Source organism: Scyliorhinus torazame, chromosome 12 (genome assembly GCF_047496885.1).
Source record: "Scyliorhinus torazame isolate Kashiwa2021f chromosome 12, sScyTor2.1, whole genome shotgun sequence".
Lineage (NCBI taxonomy): Eukaryota > Metazoa > Chordata > Chondrichthyes > Carcharhiniformes > Scyliorhinidae > Scyliorhinus > Scyliorhinus torazame.
The window spans coordinates 73,134,973-73,156,335 of record NC_092718.1 but is presented as its reverse complement, the minus strand read 5'-3'; the positions used below and the strand labels follow the sequence as shown (position 1 = coordinate 73,156,335).

The 21,363-nt window shown below is 51.8% G+C and overlaps 1 protein-coding gene across 1 annotated transcript in view; it reads left to right on the top strand.

The window, feature by feature from the left end:
• Window positions 1-3,365: 3,365 nt before the first annotated feature.
• The window catches only part of fbl (fibrillarin), a 35,087-nt gene continuing 17,089 nt past the window's right edge, over window positions 3,366-21,363 (top strand). Inside the window, exons 1-3 of the mRNA XM_072468866.1 lie at window positions 3,366-3,504; window positions 7,114-7,275; window positions 17,770-17,904. Coding sequence (XP_072324967.1) covers window positions 3,495-3,504; window positions 7,114-7,275; window positions 17,770-17,904 — 307 coding nt within the window. The 5' untranslated portion in view covers window positions 3,366-3,494. The remainder of the gene's footprint in view (window positions 3,505-7,113; window positions 7,276-17,769; window positions 17,905-21,363) is intronic.

Below are 21,363 nucleotides of genomic sequence, written 5' to 3'. Positions count from 1 at the left end.
CAAGGGGCCGCATAGGATAACGAGAAGGAACGTGCACTTTTCTAGCGTAGGGAGGATTCAGCTCACATTACCTCGAGATGAACTTCTTCGTAATTTGAACCGTTACTGACAATCATTCTTTGAAGAATCTAAAGACACCTCGCTAATATGATCCTGGACCAGACCCCAACATTTGCTGGGATACCGGACAGGAACCCCAACACTTTCTTGTTCAACTTGTAAAAGTGAGGAAAGGATACTTTGCTCCAGGAGTGATTCAACATGCAAATAGGGATACAGTGTACTAAAACAAACATTATTACTAACGCGGGATTAAAATAACATCACAGAAATATAGCTTACAGTTACGACTTAAACAATACTTAACAATAAAATAAAACACTTCAACTCCTAACTAATACCTCTTTTATCTCCAATCAAACAAAACGCAGCATAGGTCAAAAAACACTTTTAAATAAAGTTAGCAAACACACAGTCACTTGCCATTCTTTGGATAGAGAGTTCTTTGAAAGACTGCTTGAAGAAAGAGATCTTTTCAATAAACTAATCCCTGTCTGTCCGATTAATGCTGAATCTGACATCTTCTATCAAAAGCTGCTGCTCAACTCACAGGTTCCAGAAAACTAACTAAAGCTGACTGCTCCGGCAGCACACCCACGCCTGCGGGGTTCCCGGTGGCGTGCGGTGTTTACCATGGGAAATCCCATTGATAATCGGCAGGATATTGGAATTCTGCCGCCAACGAACAGCGTGCTGCCAAGAAACATGCAGCTGGGGAAACCGGAGAATCCCATCCAATGACTAATTCTGTACTACCCGGAAATCATCAAAAATCAACAAAATCCTATTATGCCTCTCCTTTGTAAACGTAAGCATGGTTTGAAAGAATGATTATTTCACTTTTACGACATCTTAATAGCACCTTTTGTAGCCACTGTGTCTGTCTATTAATCCAGGGTTTTAAAAAATATTACTGCAACAGATACATGCACACCCTGACCCAGGCTTTTAACCATTACTGCACCAGATACATATGATATATATACCAACTTCCCGTATTCATTACAACCAAAATAATTTGAAAATACGGACAACTTGTATTTACAGAACAAGTAAAGCTAGCAAAATATCCCAAGATGCTTCACAGGAGCGTAAATTGAACATTTAATACCAAGCTACGTAAGCAGGCATTGAGACAGACGTCGAGAAACTATTTTAAGGAGTGTCTAACGGAGAAGAGAGAGGCAGAGAGGTTTTGAAAGTGAGGGATTTCCAGAATTTAGTGCCGCAGGCAGCTGAAGGCACGGCCGCCAATGGTGGAACGATGGGGGTCGGGGGATGCTCAAGAGGCCGGAATTGGAGGAGCGCACAGATCTTGGAGGGTTGTAGGGGCTGGAGGAGGTTACAGAGATGGGGTGGGCAGTGAGGAGATCAGGAAAGGATTTGAAAACAAGCTTGAGGATTTTAAAGTCCGGGTTCGCTGTCGATTTGCACCAGTTGATGCCAGGATTGGACAGGACCGGTGTGTCTGGAACCAGACTGCAGACACTCATCATCGATTTTTGGGGGTCGTTTCCTGAGAATCCCCTCCTCAACGTTCCTTCAATCACTCCAACGTTCCCTCAAGCACGTCATTGATTGCCTCACGTTCGATCCCAGCCCCCGGGTCACTGTCCATGTGGAATATCATAGAATTTACAGTGCAGAAGGAGGCCATTCGGCCCATCGAGACCGCACCGGCTCCCGGAAAGAGCACCCTACCCAAGCCCACATCTCCGCCCTATCCCCACAACCCAGTTACCCCACCCAACACTAAGGGCCATTTTGGACACTCAGGGCAATTTAGCATGACCAATCCACCTAACCTGCACATCTTTGGACTGTGGGAGGAAACCGGAGCACCCGGAGGAAACCCACGCGCACACGGGGAGAACGTGCAGTCTCCGCACAGACAGTGACCCAAGCCGGGAATCGAACCTGGGACCCTGGAGCTGTGAAGCAATTGTGCTAACCACTATGCTACTGTGCTGCCCCAAAGAATGGAGTACGAAGTCTTACAACACCAGGTTAAAGTCCAACAGGTTTGTTTCGATGTCACTAGCTTTCGGAGCGCTGCTCCTTCCTCAGGTGAATGAAGAGGTCTGTTCCAAAAACACATATATAGACAAATTCAAAGATGCCAGACAATGCTAGGAATGCGAGCATTAGCAGGTGATTAAATCTTTACAGATCCAGAGATGGGGTAACCCCAGGTTAAAGAGGTGTGAATTGTCTCAAGCCAGGACAGTTGGTAGGATTTCGCAGGCCAGATGGTGGGGGATGAATGTAATGTGACATGAATCCCAGGTCCCGGTTGAGGCCGCACTCATGTCGCGAGTCCTGAAGGCCGCGTTCTCCAAGGCGGCCTTCAGGACCCGCGACAACGCAGAATCGCCGAGCAGAAACTTATAGCCAAGTTCCGCACACATGAGTGCGGCCTCAACCGGGACCTGGGATTCATGTCACATTACATTCATCCCCCACCATCTGGCCTGCGAAATCCTACCAACTGTCCTGGCTTGAGACAATTCACACCTCTTTAACCTGGGGTTACCCCATCTCTGGATCTGTAAAGATTTAATCACCTGCTAATGCTCGCATTCCTAGCATTGTTTGGCATCTTTGAATTTGTCGAAAGATGTGTTTCTGGAACAGACCTCTTCATTCACCTGAGGAAGGAGCAGCGCTCCGAAAGCTAGTGACATTGAAACAAACCTGTTGGACTTTAACCTGGTGTTGTAAGACTTCGTACTGTGCTCACCCCAGTCCAACGCCGGCATCTCCACACCAAAGAATGGAGTTTGCACATTCTTCCCGTGTCTGCGTGGGTCTCACCCCCACAACCCAAAAAAATCCTGCACCCAAAAAGGTGTGCAGGCCAGCTGGATTGACCATGCTAAATTGCCCCTCAATTGGAAAAAAATAATTGTGGATTGTAAATTTATTTAAAAAAAGAAAAAAAATCACTCCAAACTGCAGTTATTATAGTCACCTGCTCCACTCCTGCAGGGGGCGGTGGAGATGGAGTGGCTGTAATTCCATCTCCACGCCTGCAGGGGGTGGTGTGGATGGATAGGCTAAAATTCCTCTTCCAGTGCTGCAGACAGCGGTGTCGTTGCAGAAGCTGCATTTCCGACTGCGTTACCGCAGAGGGCGGTGTAGGTGGAGATGTTGCAGTTCCTCCTCCAGCGCAACAGACGGCGGTGTGGGTGGAGAAGCTGCAGTTCCTCCTCCAGCGCAGCCGATGGCAGTGTGGACGGAGACTAGTTCCTCCGGTGCTGTAGAAGGTGGTGTGAATGAAGCGGCTACAATTCCGCCTCCTGTGCTGCAGAGGGCGGTGTAGCAGGAGGAGGACCGGAAGTGCAGGGGCCTTCTTACAAAGGCACGTGTGGTAGTGTGTGTCTCCATCCAGCAGCAACGGCAGAGACTGGGAGAGAATCAGGAGCAACAGTAACATGAGACCAGGTGGGAGAGGGCAAGATTGAGAGACCCTGCAACCAGGGGCAGTGCAGAGGGAGCTTTACTCTGTATCTAACCCTGTGCTGTACCTGTCCTGGGAGTGTTTGATGGGGACAGTGTAGAGGGAGCTTCACTCTGTATCTAATCCCGTGCTGTACCTGTCCTGCCAGTGTGGAGTGTGGAGGGAGCTTTACTCTGTATCTAACCCCGTGCTGTACCTGCCCTGGGAGTGTTTGATGGGGCAGTGTAGAGGGAGCTTTACTCTGTATCGAACCCCGTGCTGTACCTGTCCCGGGAGTGTTTGATGGGGACAGTGTAAAGGGAGCTTTACTCTGTATCTAACCCCATGCTGTACCTGTCCTCAGAGTGTTTGATGGGGACAGTGCAGAGGGAGCTTTACTCTGTATCTAACCCCGTGCTGTACCTGTCCTGGGAGTGTTTGATGGGGACAGTGTAGAGGGAGCTTTACTCTGTATCTAACCCCGTGCTGTCCCTGTCCTCAGAGTGTTTGATGGGGACAGTGTAGAGGGAGCTTTACTCTGTATCTAACCCCATGCTGTACCTGTCCTCAGAGTGTTTGATGGGGACAGTGCAGAGGGAGCTTTACTCTGTATCTAACCCCGTGCTGTACCTGTCCTGGGAGTGTTTGATGGGGACAGTGTAGAGGGAGCTTTACTCTGTATCTAACCCCGTGCTGTCCCTGTCCTCAGAGTGTTTGATGGGGACAGTGCAGAGGGAGCTTTACTCTGTATCTATCCCCGTGCTGTACCTGTCCTGGGAGTGTTTGATGGGGACAGTGTAGAGGGAGCTTTACTCTGTATCTAACCCCGTGCTGTACCTGTCCTGGGAGTGTTTGATGGGGACAGTGCAGAGGGAGCTTTACTCTGTATCTAACCCTGTGCTGTACCTGTCCTGGGAGTGTTTGATGGGGCAGTGTAGAGGGAGCTTTACTCTGTATCTAACCCCGTGCTCTACCTGTCCTGGGAGTGTTTGATGTGGACAGTGTAGAGGGAGCTTTACTCTGTATCTAACCCTGTGCTGTACCTGTCCTGGGAGTGTTTGATGGGGACAGTGTAGAGGGAGCTTTACTCTGTATCTAACCCTGTGCTGTACCTGTCCTGGGAGTGTTTGATGGGGACAGTGCAGAGGGAGCTTTACTCTGTGTCGCCAACACTAAGGGCATTCAAATGGTCATTGGATAGACATATGGACAATAAGGGAATAGTGTAGATGGGCTTTAGAGCAGTTTCACAGGTCGGCGCAACATCGAGGGCTGAAGGGACTGTACTGCGCTGTAATGTTCTATTGTTCTATTCTATTGTAACCCCGTGCTGTACCTGTCCTGGGAGTGTTTGATGGGGACAGTGTAGAGGAAGCTTTACTCTGTATCTAACCCCGTGCTGTACCTGTCCTGGGAGTGTTTGACGGGGACAGTGTAGAGGGAGCTTTACTGTGTATCTAACCCTGTGCTGTACCTGTCCTGGGAGTGTTTGATGGGGACAGTGTAGAGGGAGCTTTACTCTGTATCTAACCCCGTGCTGTACCTGTCCTGGGAGTGTTTGATGGGGACAGTGTAGAGGAAGCTTTACTCTGTATCTAACCCTGTGCTGTACCTGTCCTGGGAGTGTTTGATGGGGAAGTGTAGAGGGAGCTTTACTCTGTATCTAACCCTGTGCTGTACCTGCCTGGGAGTGTTTGATGGGGACAGTGTAGAGGGAGCTTTACTCTGTATCTAACCCTGTGCTGTACCTGTCCTGGGAGTGTTTGATGGGGACAGTGTAGAGGGAGATTTACTCTGTATCTAACCCCGTGCTGTACCTGCCTGGGAGTGTTTGATGGGGGCAGTGCAGAGGGAGCTCTACTCTGTATCTAACCCTGTGCTGTACCTGCCTGGGAGCGTTTGATGGGGACATTGTAGAAGGAGCTTTACTCTGTATCTAGCCCCGTGCTGTACCTGTCCTGGGAGTGTTTGATGGGAACAGTGCAGAGGGAGCTTTATTCTGTATCTAACCCCGTGCTGTACCTGTCCTGGGAGTGTTTGATGGGGACAGTGTAGAGGGAGCTTTGCTCTGTATCTAACCCCGTGCTGTACCTGCCTGGTAGTGTTTGATGGGGACAGTGTAGAGGGAGCTTTGCTCTGTATCTAACCCCGTGCTGTACCTGCCTGGGAGTGTTTGATGGGGACAGTGCAGAGGGAGCTTTACTCTGTATCCAACCCCTGGGAGAGTTTAATGGGGACAGTGCAGAGGGAGCTTTACTCTGTATCTAACCCCGTGCTGTACCTGGCCCGGGAGAGTTTGATGGGGACAGTGTAGAGGGAGCTTTACTCTGTATCTAACCCTGTGCTGTACCTGCCTGGGAGTGTTTGATGGGGACACTGTAGAGGGCGCTTTACTCTGTATCTAACCCCGTGCTGTACCTGTCCTGGGAGTGTTTGATGGGGACAGTGTAGAGGGCGCTTTACTCTGTATCTAGCCCCGTGCTGTACCTGTCCTGGGAGTGTTTGATGGGGACACTGTAGAGGGAGCTTTACTCTGTATGTAACTCACTTGTCCCTATCTTGGGAGTGCTTATTGGGGACTGGTTCGAGGGAGATTTACTCTGTATGAGGTGGCACAGGGGTTAGCACTGCTGCCTTACAGCGCCCGGTACTTGGGTTCAATTCTGGCCTTGGGTGACTGGAGTTTGTGTGTCCTTTTTAATTTACAGTACCTAATTAAGGCACAATTCACCTACCCTGTATATCTTTCTGGGTTGTGGGGACGTGACTTCCACGCAGATATGGGGAGAATGTGCAAACTCCACACGTACAGTGACCCGGGTCCGGGATTGAACCTGGGTCCTTGGTGCTCTGAAGCAGCAGTGTTAACCACTGCACCACCATGTTCTCTTTGGTTAGGATGTTCACCTCGTGTCTGTGTGGGTTCCCTCTGGGTACTCTGGTTTATCTCACAGACCAAACGTGCAGGTTAGGTGGATTGACCATGCTAAATTGCCCCATAAAGTGGAAAATATTAGGCGGAGTTACGGGGATTGGATGGGGGCCTGATCCTAGGTAGGGTGCTCTTTAAAAGGTCGGTGCGGACCTGATGGCTGACTGGCCTGCATTGTAGAGATTCTATGATTCTATAACCCTGTGCTAAACCGGTCCTGGGACTCACTGATGGGGACAGTGTAGAGGGAGCTTTACTCTGTATTTAACCCCATGCTGTACCTGTCCTTAGAGTGTTTGATGAGGAGAATGCATGTGAGCATGGATACTATTTATTATTGAGCAGCAAGCTGAATTGATTCAGGATTCTCTTGCTCCAGTTGTTGCTGTTGCCATTATGTTGTAAGTATGAATTTCGCTGCACGGGTTGGCAAACCTGTATCAAAGGGTGCCAGCAGCAGGTGTGATCTCTTCCGTTTGCCCAGCTCTGAGGGAAGTGACTCGATCACATTGCTGTTTGCTGAGACAGTGACAACTCCAAAACAAAGCTTCATCATTGGCTCTGAGGATCCTCTGGTTATGAAGAGCGCTGTCGAGATGGAGTCTGTCGGTGTCTCCTTCTCCATTAATGAACAGTGTGTAGTTTTGTACAGCTACTCACCCTTTGTTCTTTTCTTTTGCAGGGTTTTCTCCGCGCGGTGGCGGCTTCGGCGATCGTGGGGGACGAGGAGGCTTCGGGGGACGAGGAGGTTTCGGCGATCGAGTGGGACGTGGGGGCTTCGGCGATCGAGGGGGACGTGGGGGTTTTGGAGGACGTGGGAGCTTCGGTGACAGAGGAAGCAGAGGTATGTGGTGTGCCTTTGCGCTGTGCTGTCAGGTGTGGCTGTATAACATTCCGGAAAAGTGTTTTTGGATCTTAGAGCAGAGAGCATGGCCCTTCAGCCCATCACGCATGCCCTGACTTTTTGATAGATCAATCCAATTGGTCCTAACTCTCTTCCCCCCCCTCTGCTCTATTTTTTTTTAACTAACAATTTTATTGAGGTATTTTTGGCATTGTAAACAGTAATAGTGTGCAAATATCAATTACAAAAACATAGTGCAAATAGCAGTTCCTCTCTCGCAAAAAGACCCACCTATTCTTTCCCCCCCCTACTCCACTATTCTACCTACCCCCGCTGACGATTAGTTCCCTGCGAAGAAGTCGATGAATGGTTGCCACCTTCGGGCGAACCCCGATAGTGATCCTCGTAAGGCGAATTTGATTTTTTTCCAAGCCGAGAAAACTTGTCATGTCTGACAGCCATACTTCGGTCTTTGAGGGCTTTGAGTCCCTCCAGGCCAACAGTATTCGTCGCCGGGCTACCAGGGAAGCAAAGGCCACAACGTCGGCCTCTATCCCCTCCTGGACTCCCGGGCCCTCCGACACCCCAAAAATCGCCATCTCTGGACTCATCACCACCTTTGTTTTCAGTACCCGGGACATGACGTCCGCAAATCCCTGCCAGTACCCCCTGAGTTTCGGGCACGCCCAGAACATGTGGACATGGTTCGCTGGTCCTCCCGCACATCTAGCACACTTGTCCTCCAGCCCAAAGAATTTACTCATCCGGGCCACCGTCATGTGGGCCCGCTGAACTACTTTGAACTGAATCAGGCCGAGCCTAGCACATGTTGCGGTTGCATTTACCCTCAGAGCATCTGCCCATACGCCTCCCTCCAACTCCCACCAAGCTCCTCCTCCCACTTGAGTTTCAGTTCCTCGGTCCCTGTGTCCTCCGCTCCCATCAGCTCCTTATAACTATCCGAGACTCTCCCCTCTCCTACCTCTCCCCTGGAAACTACCCTGTCCTGGATCCCCTTCGGTGGAAGGCATGGAAAGGACGGGACCTGTCTACGTACAAAATCCCGCACCTGCAAGTACCGAAAGTCAATTCCCCGTGCCAGCCCAAACTTCTCCAGTGCCCTCAAGCTCGCGAAGTTCCCTTCCAGGAACAAGTCGCCCATCCTTCCCACCTCAGCCCTCCGCCACGTGCGGAACCTGCCGTCCATCTTCCCCGGGACAAATCGGTGGTTGCCGCAGATTGGGGACCAGACCGACGCTCCCACTTCCCCCGAATGCTTCCTCCATTGGCCCCAAATCTGCAGAGCCGCCGCCACTCGGCGGAGTACCTGGCCGGCGAGGAGCCGTGACCAGGGCTGCTAAGCTGGTGCCCCTGCACGAAGCAGCCTCCACCCGCTCCCAAACCGACCCCATACCCACCATCCATTTCCTTATCATGGCTATGTTAGCCGCCCAGTAGGAGTTGCTGAGGTTTGGCAACGCCAGTCCCCCATCGCTACGGTTCCGTTCCAGCATCCCCCTCTTTACCCCCGGGGACTTCTCCGCCCAAACAAATCCCAGGATGATTTTATTGAAAAATAAATAGGAATCTCGGGAGGATCGTCATCTTCACCGTCTGTACTCTCCCTGCTAGTGACAGCGGGAGCGCATCCCGTCTCCGAAACTTGCTCCTCATTTGCTCCACCAGCCTAGACAAGTTCAACTTGTGCATCCTGCCCCAGTCCCATGCCACTTGCATCCCTAAATACCAAAAACATTCCCAAACCAGCCTAAACGGTAGCTCCCATAGCCTGTTCTCCTGACCCCTCGCCTCCACCACAAACATCTCGCTCTTTGCCATGTTCAACTTGTACCCTGAAAACTGACCAAATTCCCCTAGGATTTCCATAATCCCGTCCATTCCTGCCACTGGATCCGACACGTACAAAAGCAGGTCATCCGCGTAGAGCGAGACCTTGTGTTCTACCCCCCCCCCGACCATTCCCTTCCATCCCCTTGCCGCTCTCAGAGCAATTGCCAGTGGTTCTATGGCCAACGCAAACAGCAATGGAGAGAGGGGGCATCCCTGTCTTGTCCCACGGTATAGTCGAAAATACGCAGAAGTCGTTCTGTTCGTCCTTACACTAGCCTCTGGGGCCTGATATAGCAGTCTAACCCAGTCCACAAAGCCTTCCCCCAAACCTAAACCGTCCCAGCACCTCCCATAAATAGTCCCACTCCACCCGGTCAAAAGCCTTTTCGGCATCCATTGCCACCACTACCTCCACCTCTCTGCCCTCCGGGGGCATCATAATCATATTGAGTAGCCTTCTTAGGTTGGCTACCAGCTGCCTGCCCTTTACAAACCCCGTTTGGTCCTCCACAATCATGTCCGGTTCACAGTCTTCCATTCTGGACGCCAGGATCTTGGCCAGTAGTTTAGCGTCAACATTAATCAAGGAGATTGGCCTATAGGACCCACAGGCTTCCGGATCTTTATCCCGTTTTAATATCAGCGAGATGGTGGCTTGCGACATCGTCGGGGTAACACCCCATTGTCCCTCGCCTCGTTAAACGCCCTAACCAGCACCAGCCCCACTATCCCCGAGAACGTTTTGTAGAACTCCACTGGATACCCGTCCGGCCCTGGGGCTTTACCCGACTGCATGGCCTTCAGGCCCCCCATTACTTCTTCAGCCCTAATCGGGGGCCTCAGCCCCTGTACCAATCCCCTGCCCACCTTTGGGAAGGTCAGCCCATCGAAGAAGCGCCTCATCTCCTCCGGCCCTGTGGGGGGTTCCGAGGTAAAGCGTCTGCATGGTCTCGCCAATGTACCACGCTTCAGGACATCCTTTCCTGCAGCGTATGAGGTAGACAACGTTGGCCGAGTCGCACGAGTATGTACCGCGTATCTGGTGGGTGGTGTTCTCACGTGTAATGGCGGTATCCATGTCGATGGTCTGGCACGTCTTGCAGAGATTGCCATGGCAGGGTTGTGTAGTGTCGTGGTCGCTGTTCTGAATGCTGGGTAGTTTGCTGCAAACAATGGTTTGTTTGAGGTTGCGCGGTTGTTTGAAGGCAAGTAGTGGGGGTGTGGGGATGACCTTGGCAAGATGTTCATCACCCACCAGGTACACGGTACATTGGCGAGACCATGCAGACGCTGCGACAACGAATGAACGGACATCGCGCGACAATCGCCAGGCAGGAATGTTCCCTTCCAGTCAGGGAACACTTCAGCAGTCAAGGGCGTTCAGCCTCTGATCTCCGGGTAAGCGTTCTCCAAGGCGGCCTTCAGGACGCACGACAACGCAGAATCGCCGAGCAGAAACTTATAGCCAAGTTCCGCATACATGAGTGCGGCCTCAACCGGGACCTGGGATTCATGTCGCATTACATTCATCCCCCACCACCTGGCCTGCGAAATCCTACCAACTGTCCTGGCCTGAGACAATTCACACCCCTTTAACCTGGGGTTACCCCATCTCTGGATCTGTAAAGATTTAATCACCCTGCTAATGCTCACATTCCAAGCATTGTCTGGCTTCTTTGAATTTGTCTATACATATGTTTCTGGAACATGCCTCTTCATTCACCTGAGGAAGGAGCAGTGCTCCGAAAGCTAGTGTTTGAAACAAGCCTGTTGGACTTTAACCTGGTGTTGTAAGACTTCTTACTGTGCTCGCCCCAGTCCAACGCCGGCACCTCCACATCATGGCTACCTTCGAAAAGGCCGCGACCGTATAAACAAAATTCGGCCACACTGTGCATGCGTGCCCGATCATCGGTACGCATCCGCAGTGCGGCAGCATTTTTTAAATGCGGTCGCAGCCTTTTGTTTTTACAAGTTTGGGGGTGGCCAAAGGGAGCCAAAATCATTTCCTCCATTTTTGTCAGCAACAATGAAGAAAATGGTGGGTCGCGCAGGTCAGCCGGTTGGTAAAAATGGGTCCTGGAAAAAAAGTTTGAAAATCATTGCTCTGGAAGACAAACAAAATAGCAAAGGAGGCGGAGCTGGGCAGCCCTGACAGACCAGGAGAACATACGCACACTCATGAGAAAGGACCTGGCCCAGGGAGATCATCCAAGTGCCGTCGATGTGGGTGGAAATTAGGAAGAGCAAAGCGTTTGAAAATACTGGTGGGAGTGGTTTATAGGCTTCCTGACGGTGGTTATACCATTGGACAGAGCATTAAACAAGAAATTATTGGGACTTGTAACAAGGGAAACGTAATGGATGTGGGGGACTTTAAACTTTGTATAGACTGGGAATGCAAATTGGCAAGAGTGGTCACTTGAGTGGGATTGTGGAATGTTTTTATGACAGTTCCCTGGAGCACTGCATTATGGAACTGAGATGGGTTAAAGTTATCTTGGACCTAATATTGTGGAATGAAGTAGGGTTAAGGAGTGATGTAGTAAATGATTCGCTGGAAATAGTGATCATCAGATAGTTTCTTGAGGGGATCAGGGGTTATGGGGAGAAGGCAGGAGAATGGGGATGAGAAAATATCAGCCATGATTGAATGGCGGAGCAGACTCGATGGGCCGAGTGGCCTAATTCTGCTCCTATGTCATATGGTCTTATAACACCATTGACTTCTACGGTAGGTTTGAAAGTGACATGCCCCGATTGTAAATAAGAATCCTAAACTAAAACTCAGCCACCAATTACAGAACTTTCGGGGAGAACTGGAGAAGATTGGGTAGATAGAGTAAAAACATTGAGGGGAAAACCCAATATGGTTCACTTGAAGTTGAGCATCATGTTGGATCAAATGTGCAAGAACAGCAACAAGTCTGAGGGTTGAATGTTTTGGCAACCAGCATAACACCACCAAAAGCTGATAAAAGGGGGAAAATAACACACGAGTAAACTGCCCTGAATTATGAAAGCGGGTTGTTAGAGCTTTTATAAATGTATTAAAAGGAAGAGAGTGGCTAACTTGGACCATTTGAATCAGGGACAGGAGAAATGATCTTGAGGGGAACGAAGAAATGACGGAGGCATTGAACAAATATTCTCTATCTGTCTTTACAGTTGGAGACACAAGTTCAATACCAGAAATAGACAGTAACCTGGGGGTGAGGAGACTAGGAAAATTAATACCAGCAGAGTTTAAAGTTTTAGAGAAGCTTAAGAGACTAAAATCTAACAAATCCCCAGGACCTGATGACCTACACCCCAGGTTCAAAAAGAGATATCTGCAGAGACGTTTTAGCTGTGATTTTCCAAGGTTCCTTGGATTCAGGAATGGTCCCACTTGATTGGGAGTTGGCAAACATACACTCTACTTTTCAAGAAAGGAGAATGAGAAAACTAGGAACTACAGGCCAGTTAGCCTAATGTTAGTTGTTGAGGAAATCTATTGTTAAGTAATTCTTAACAATACACTTAGAGAAGCATAGTTTGATCAGAACAACTCGACGTGGTTTTACTAAAGGGAAATCATGTTTTGACAATGATTTGGTGGATTGGCCATGATAAATTGCCCTTAATGTCCAAAATTGCCCTTAGTGTTGGGTGGGGTTAGTGGGTTATGGGGATAGGGTGGAGGAGTTGACCTTGGGTACGGTGCTCTTTCCAAGAGCCGGTGCAGACTCGATGGGCCGAATGGCCTCCTTCTGCACTGTAAATTCTATGATAATCTATGATGACAAATGTTTTAAGGGCATAACTGGTAGGGTAGATAATGGGGAACTAGTGGGTGCAGCGTACCTGGATTTCCAAAACATTTCTAATTAATAATAATCTTATTGTAAGTAGGCTTACATTAACACAGCAGTGAAGTTACTGTGAAAATCCCCTAGTCGCCACATTCTGGCACCTGTTTGGGTACACCAAGGGAGAATTCAGAATGTCCAATTCACGCAACAAGCATGTCTTTGGGACTTGTGGGGGGGAAACCGGAGCACCCGGAGGAAACCCACACAGACACTGGGAGAACGTGCAGACTCCACACAGACAGTGACCCCAAGCCGGGAATCGAACCTGCCACCCTGGCACTGTGAAGCAATAGTGTTAACCACTGTGCCGCACATAATTGAGTTATAAATGATAAAAGGTATTAACAAAGTAGATGTAGAGCGGATGCTCCCTCTTGTGGTACGATCTACAACGAGAGGTCATAGTTTAAGGATAAGGGTTGGCAGATTTAAAGCAGAGATGAGGAGAGATTACACCACTCAAAGGGCCGTGTTTCTGTGCAATTCACTATCCCAGAATGCTGTGGATGCCTTCAGTAAATTGAAGGAGGAGATAGACAGATTTTAATGAGTTGGTGGGTAATGAGGAACAGGCAGGAAAATGGGAGTTGAAACCAGAGAAGAGGGCAGCCATGATCGTATTGAATGGCGGTGCGGGCTCGAGTGGCTGAATTGCCTGCTCCTGCTCCTTGTTCTTGTAGTCTTATTCCATAAGGTGCCACACAGCCAGATAATAAGCAAGAATGGTTCCAGGAATGAGAAACTTCAGTTATGAGGATAGATTGGAGAGGTTGGGGCTGTTCTCTTTGGAGAGAAGGAGGCTGAGAAAAGGAGATTTGATAAAGATGTTCAAAATCATGAGGCCGGACAGAGCAGTCAGGGGGGAAACTGTTCCTGCTCGTAAAAGGATTAGGAACGAGTGGGAGGGTGGCATAGTGGTTAGCACTGTTGCATACGGCGCTGAGGACCTGGGTTCAATAGGGAAAAAAAGAATATGAGGGCGCAGATTTAAAGTGAGTTGCAAAGTCAGCAACTGTGATGTGGGAATAAATGTTTTCACTGAGCGAGTGGTTGGGATCTGGAACGTTCTGCCTGGAGTGTGGTGGAGGCAGGTTCAACCGAGTCACTCGAGAGGGCATTAGATGATTATTTGAACCGAATCAATGCCCAGGGGTACAGGGGAATCAGAGGGGGTGACCTTTGGAGTGTCGGAAGAGAGGGGAGTAGCCAACGTCCTGGCCTTTGCTTTCCTGGCGGCCCGGAGACTGATTTTACTGGGATGGAAGGATGCTGAGCCCCCAAAGTCGGGGGGTTAGCGACGTGGTGGGGTTTCTCGGGCTTGAGAAAATTAAATTTGCCTTGAGGGGTTCGCTACAGTGATTTGCTCGGAGGTGGCAGCCGTTCATCGACTTCTTTGAGAAAAATTAGACTGTCAGCAGGGGACGAGGATGGGGGAGAAACGGAGGCATGGGAGTGACGAATAACGGTAGGAAAGCCAATAGCGGGAATGGCTGACGGTGTGTATTTATAAGCCAGGTTGGTTGGGATTTGTGTTGGGCGGGGGGGGGGGGGGTGATGGTTATTTTGTTGTGGGTTCTGTCTCTGTTGGACGTCGTTGAAGTGTTAAAATTATAAATGCCTCTAAAATGTTTTCTTTAAAAAAAGCAATGGCAGGGGAATGGCATTGTCATGGTGCTCATTTGGAGAGGCAGGATGGGCCAAATAGCCTCTTTCTGCCCCGTAACAATTCTGTGGTTCTGAAGATAAGGACTCGTGGAGCTGGGAGTATTAGCATGGATAGGGGATTAGTTAATGGACAGGAAGCAGAGTGGGGATGAATGGGGCTTTTCTCTGTTGGTAGGCAGCGAATAGTGGAGTGATGCAAGGGTTAGTGCCTCAGCTCTTTACAATCCATATCAATGACTTTGATGAAGAGACAGTGATGTATCACAGTTTGCTGTGAAACAAAGCTATGTGGGAAGGTAAGCTGTGGGGAGGACACAGGGGCTGCAAAGAGATATCTACAGGTTGGGTGTGCGAAATGGCAGATGGAGTATAAGGGATGGGGGAATGTGAAGTTCTTCACCCTTTGGTAAGAATTTAAAAACAATTTTTTTTTTAAAGACAGGAAAGCTGTAAGTGTTGCATTTCAGGGGGACCTGGGTGTTCTTGTAGAAGGAAGGTGGAAAGTTAGCATGCAGGTACAGCAAACAAATAGGAAGACCAATTGTGCGTTGGCCTTTGCCAGGGGATTGGAGTACAATAATAAAGTCTTGCTCCAGTTGTACAGGGTTTTCTTGAGGCCCAACCTGGAATACTGTGTGCAGTTTTGGTCTCTGCGTTGAAGGACTCGCATTGGAGGTGGTACAGAGCAGGTTCACTAGATTGGTCCCTGGGATGAGGGGGTTGCCCTATGACCACAGGTTGAGTAAATTGGGTTTAATTTCTCTGGACTTTCAAAGATAGAGAGGCAATTTCATTGAAACTTGCACAATTCTGTGAGCACTGAGAGATTGTTTCCACTGCTCGGAATCTGAAACACAGGCTCTGTCTCGGGCGAAACAATTTTGCTCAAAGGGTTGTGAATCTTTGGGCTTCTCTACACCAGAGGCCAGCGTGTGAATCAGGAGGTGGTCACTCGCGGCGGGAGGGTGGGGGTCCACCCTTTAATAAGATTGTGGCTCTCCATACGTTTGCTTCAAACCCTGCGGTCCTACGTATCTTTGTGTCATCGGCAGATTTAGCAACCGTATCCTCGGTCCCTTCATCTGAGTTCATTTATATAAATTGTAAACAGTGAGGGTGTTACGGTGGCGCAGTGATCAGCATTGCTGCCTCATGGTGCTGAGGATTCGGATTCGATCCTGGCCCCGAGTCAGTCTGTGTGAAGTTTGCACATTCTCCCCGTATCTGCGTGGGTCTCACCCCCACAACCAAAAGGATGTGCAGGATAGGTGAATTGGCCACTCTAAATTGCCCCTTAATTGTAAACATTAAAAAATAAAATAAACTGTAAAGAGTTGACGTCCCAGGGCTGCCCACCCGTCACTTCCTGCCAACCAGAAAAAGACCCATTTATACCTACTCTGTTTCCTGTTAACCAGCCAATCTTCAATCCATGTTAATACGTTATCCCCTACACCATGAGCGTTTATTTTTCACAACCTTTGATGTGGCACCTTATCAAATGCCTTCCGGAAATGTAAGTACAGTACATCCATTGGTTCCCCCTTATCCACAGCACATGTTACTTCTCCACCCAATAAATTGGTTCAACATGATGTCCCTTTCACAAAACCATGTTGACTTTGCCTGATTACAATGAGCTTATCCAAGTGTCCTGCTATAACTTCTTTAATAATGGCTTCTAACAATTTCACTATGAAATGAAATGAAAATCGCTTATTGTCACAAGTAGGCTTCAATGAAGTTACTGTGAAAAGCCCCTAGTCGCCACATTCCGGCGCCTGTTCGGGGAGGCTGGTACGGGAATTGAACCGTGCTGCTGGCCTGCCTTGGTCTGCTTTTAAATGCCAGCGATTTAGTCCAGTATGCTAATGTTGGGTTAACTGGCCTGTAGTCTGCTACTTTCTGTCTCCCGTTTTTTGAATGAAGGAGTTACATTTGCTATCTTTTCACCCAATGGAACCTCACTTGAGTAAATTTTAAGGAAGATATGAACAGATTTTTAATTCGTAATGGGTTGGTGGGTTATGGAGAATGGACAGGAAAGTGGAGTTGAGGCCGAGGTGAGATCGGCCATCATCGTATTGAATGGTGGAGCAGGCTTGAGGGGCTGAATGGCCCACTGCTGCTAGTTCTTCTTGTAAATCCAGAGAATTTTGGAACGTTACAACCAACTCATCCACTATCTTACCGGCCATTCTTTAAGACCCTAGGATGAAGTACATCGGAACCTTGAGCACTTGTCAGCCTGCAGCTCCCAATAATTTGCTCAGTACCACTTCCCTGGTGATTGTAATTTTCCTGAGTTTTCCCATTTCCTGATTTTACAGCTATTTCTGGAATGTTACTTGTATTCTCTATAGTCGGTGCAGACTCGATGGGCCGAATGGCCTCCTTCGGCACTGTAAATTCTATGAAGACCAACGCGAGATAGCTGTTCAATTCATCTGCCATCTCCTTGTTTTCCATTATTAATTCCCCAGATTAACTTTCTATAAGACCGATGCTCACTTTGTTAACTCTTCTGGCTCAAATATCGAAAGAAATGCTTGCTTTCCATCTTTTATATTTTGGGCTATTTTTCTCTCGTACTCTAATTTTTCCTTTCTGATTAATCTTTTGGTCATTCTTGGCTGTCCCATCCTCCAACCTGCTGTCCATCTTTGTGCATGCTTGTGGACACTCCCATCATTGAATATATTTGAGGCTGGGATAAACTGATCATGGTCTCCGTTTTCTCTTCCCCTCTTCCCCCCCCCCCACCCCACTGTGTGGATTGGTGTTGAATTTCTTTTTTAAAATAAATTTAGAATGCCCAATTTTCTTCTTCCAATTAAGGGGCAATTTTAGCGCGGCCAGTCCACCTGACCCCAACTTTGGGTTGTGGGGGTGAAACCCACGCAGACACTGGGAGAATGTGCAAACTCCAAACGGCCAGTGACCCAGAGCCGGGATTGAACCCGGGTCCTCCGTGCCACAGACACAGTGCTAACCACTGTTCCACATGCCACCTCTGGTGTTGAATTTCTTGAGAGTTGCTCCATTAAAGGGCCTTGGAATGTTTTGCTACATTTAATGCAGAATTTAAATAAGTTGCTTGAATCTGGTTCTTTGTCGCTCACAGGTGGTGGTTTCAGGTCCCCCGGAGGCCGAGGAGGAGGATTCCGAGGTCGGGGTGGTGGAAGAGGAGGAGGCCGTGGAGGAAGAGGAGGATTCCGAGGTGGGGCGAGGGTGACCGTGGAGCCGCACAGGCACGAAGGTGGGTGTCCTGATTCCGCGGCTCTAATTGTTATTACGTTACGGGTGAATATTGGAAATAAGCGTCTGGCGCCAACTATGGAGAGAAGGAGGGAGGGAGAAAGAAACTGGGTTAACATTTCAGGTCAATGGCTGACGTAGTTGGTTTAACGGGGTAGCACCAGATAGGAGGAAGTTTTAAAAGAGCAGGAGCTGAGAGAGTCAGAGCGGGGGCCGTGAGTCAGGGCAGAGATTTTTTTTTTTTTTAATTAATTTTTCTGAGTTACAAAGCTGGAACTCCAGAGTGGACAGGGGCGAGCCCCGAATCCAGCTCCTCGCCTGCAATTCAAATTCACATTGAATCCAATTCATGGACCCCACAAGAGACACATACCAGATCTTAGCCAAAAGGCTGAGAAGCGATCAGAGCAGAGATTTTAAAAGAGCGGGAGCAGAGAGAGAGAGAGAGAGAGTCGGAGCGGGAACAGACAGAGAGAGAGAGAGAGAGAGTCGGAGCGGGAACAGAGAGAGAGAGAGAGAGTCGGAGCGGGAACAGAGAGAGAGAGCGAGAGAGTCGGAGCGGGAACAGAGAGAGAGAGAGTCTGAGTGGAAGCAGAGAGAGAGTCGGAGTGGGAGCAGAGAGTGAGTCGGAGCGCGGGCTGAGGGGGGGGTCGGAGCGCGGGCTGAGTGGGGGGTCGGAGCGCGGGCTGAGTGGGGGGTCGGAGCGCGGGCTGAGTGGGGGTCGGAGCGCGGGCTGAGGGGGGGGTCGGAGCGCGGGCTGAGTGGGGGGTCGGAGCGCGGGCTGAGGGGGGGTCGGAGCGCGGGCTGAGTGGGGGGTCGGAGCGCGGGCTGAGTGGGGGGTCGGAGCGCGGGCTGAGTGGGGGGTCGGAGCGCGGGCTGAGTGGGGGGTCGGAGCGCGGGCTGAGTGGGGGGTCGGAGCGCGGGCTGAGTGGGGGGTCGGAGCGCGGGCTGAGTGGGGGGTCGGAGCGCGGGCTGAGTGGGGGGTCGGAGCGCGGGCTGAGTGGGGGGTCGGAGCGCGGGCTGAGTGGGGGGTCGGAGCGCGGGCTGAGTGGGGGGTCGGAGCGCGGGCTGAGTGGGGGGTCGGAGCGCGGGCTGAGTGGGGGGTCGGAGCGCGGGCTGAGTGGGGGGTCGGAGCGCGGGCTGAGTGGGGGGTCGGAGCGCGGGCTGAGTGGGGGGTCGGAGCGCGGGCTGAGTGGGGGGTCGGAGCGCGGGCTGAGTGGGGGGTCGGAGCGCGGGCTGAGTGGGGGGTCGGAGCGCGGGCTGAGTGGGGGGTCGGAGCGCGGGCTGAGTGGGGGGTCGGAGCGCGGGCTGAGTGGGGGGTCGGAGCGCGGGCTGAGTGGGGGGTCGGAGCGCGGGCTGAGTGGGGGGTCGGAGCGCGGGCTGAGTGGGGGGTCGGAGCGCGGGCTGAGTGGGGGGTCGGAGCGCGGGCTGAGTGGGGGGTCGGAGCGCGGGCTGAGTGGGGGGTCGGAGCGCGGGCTGAGTGGGGGGTCGGAGCGCGGGCTGAGTGGGGGGTCGGAGCGCGGGCTGAGTGGGGGGTCGGAGCGCGGGCTGAGTGGGGGGTCGGAGCGCGGGCTGAGTGGGGGGTCGGAGCGCGGGCTGAGTGGGGGGTCGGAGCGCGGGCTGAGTGGGGGGTCGGAGCGCGGGCTGAGTGGGGGGTCGGAGCGCGGGCTGAGTGGGGGGTCGGAGCGCGGGCTGAGTGGGGGGTCGGAGCGCGGGCTGAGTGGGGGGTCGGAGCGCGGGCTGAGTGGGGGGTCGGAGCGCGGGCTGAGTGGGGGGTCGGAGCGCGGGCTGAGTGGGGGGTCGGAGCGCGGGCTGAGTGGGGGGTCGGAGCGCGGGCTGAGTGGGGGGTCGGAGCGCGGGCTGAGTGGGGGGTCGGAGCGCGGGCTGAGTGGGGGGTCGGAGCGCGGGCTGAGTGGGGGGTCGGAGCGCGGGCTGAGTGGGGGGTCGGAGCGCGGGCTGAGTGGGGGGTCGGAGCGCGGGCTGAGTGGGGGGTCGGAGCGCGGGCTGAGTGGGGGGTCGGAGCGCGGGCTGAGTGGGGGGTCGGAGCGCGGGCTGAGTGGGGGGTCGGAGCGCGGGCTGAGTGGGGGGTCGGAGCGCGGGCTGAGTGGGGGGTCGGAGCGCGGGCTGAGTGGGGGGTCGGAGCGCGGGCTGAGTGGGGGGTCGGAGCGCGGGCTGAGTGGGGGGTCGGAGCGCGGGCTGAGTGGGGGGTCGGAGCGCGGGCTGAGTGGGGGGTCGGAGCGCGGGCTGAGTGGGGGGTCGGAGCGCGGGCTGAGTGGGGGGTCGGAGCGCGGGCTGAGTGGGGGGTCGGAGCGCGGGCTGAGTGGGGGGTCGGAGCGCGGGCTGAGTGGGGGGTCGGAGCGCGGGCTGAGTGGGGGGTCGGAGCGCGGGCTGAGTGGGGGGTCGGAGCGCGGGCTGAGTGGGGGGTCGGAGCGCGGGCTGAGTGGGGGGTCGGAGCGCGGGCTGAGTGGGGGGTCGGAGCGCGGGCTGAGTGGGGGGTCGGAGCGCGGGCTGAGTGGGGGGTCGGAGCGCGGGCTGAGTGGGGGGTCGGAGCGCGGGCTGAGGGGAGATCGGAGCGCGGGCGCGCGGGCTGAGAGAGTTAGCGAGTGTCGGAGCGCGAGCTGAGAGAGTTAGCGAGTGTCGGAGCGCGAGCTGAGAGAGAGAGTCAGAGCGGGAGCTGAAAGGGTCCTTCTGCAGTGGACGGAATGTGAAAAACCATTCAGGAGTCCCAATGTAGGAAAACTCTATATGGTGGCACGGAAGGACTGTTGTTTCACAGCGCCAGGGTCCCAGGTTCGATTCCCAGCTTCGGTCACTTTTCTGTGCAGAGTCTGCACGTTCTCCCCGTGTCTGTGTGGGTTTCCTCCCACAAGTCCTGAAAACGTGCTGTTGGATAATTTGGACATTCTAAATTCTCCCTCTTGTGTACCTGAAAAGGTGCCAGGATGTTGCGACTAGGGGCTTTTCACAGTAACTTCATTGCAGTGTTAATGTAAGCCTACTTGTTACACTAATATAGATTATTATTATTATCATTGGCTGGTAGGTAACTGCTAATTTGTGTGACCTATTCTAAGATGCTTTCAGATTAAAGGTAAAAAGAGAAATATTTGACAATTAGAAAGACTAAAACTAGCTTGAAATTTTGAAAAACACAATTCAATCTAATTAAACAACATTGCAGCACCCGGAGGAAATGGGCCAGGTGATGTGTTGTTCCTGCATGATGTGGGAACTGGTGAACCCCATTGTGATTCCCAATCACCACATCTGAAGTAAATGTCGGTTGCCTGGGAAACTCCAGCTCCGAGTTGATGAGCTGGATTTTGAGCTTCGGACACTGCGACACATCAGGGAGAGGGAGAGTTACCTGGACGCTGTGTTTCAGGAGGCAGTCACACCCCTCAGACTAACTAACTTGAATTTGGCCAGTGGTGGGGTCAGGAGGGTGTGGCAGCGAGTG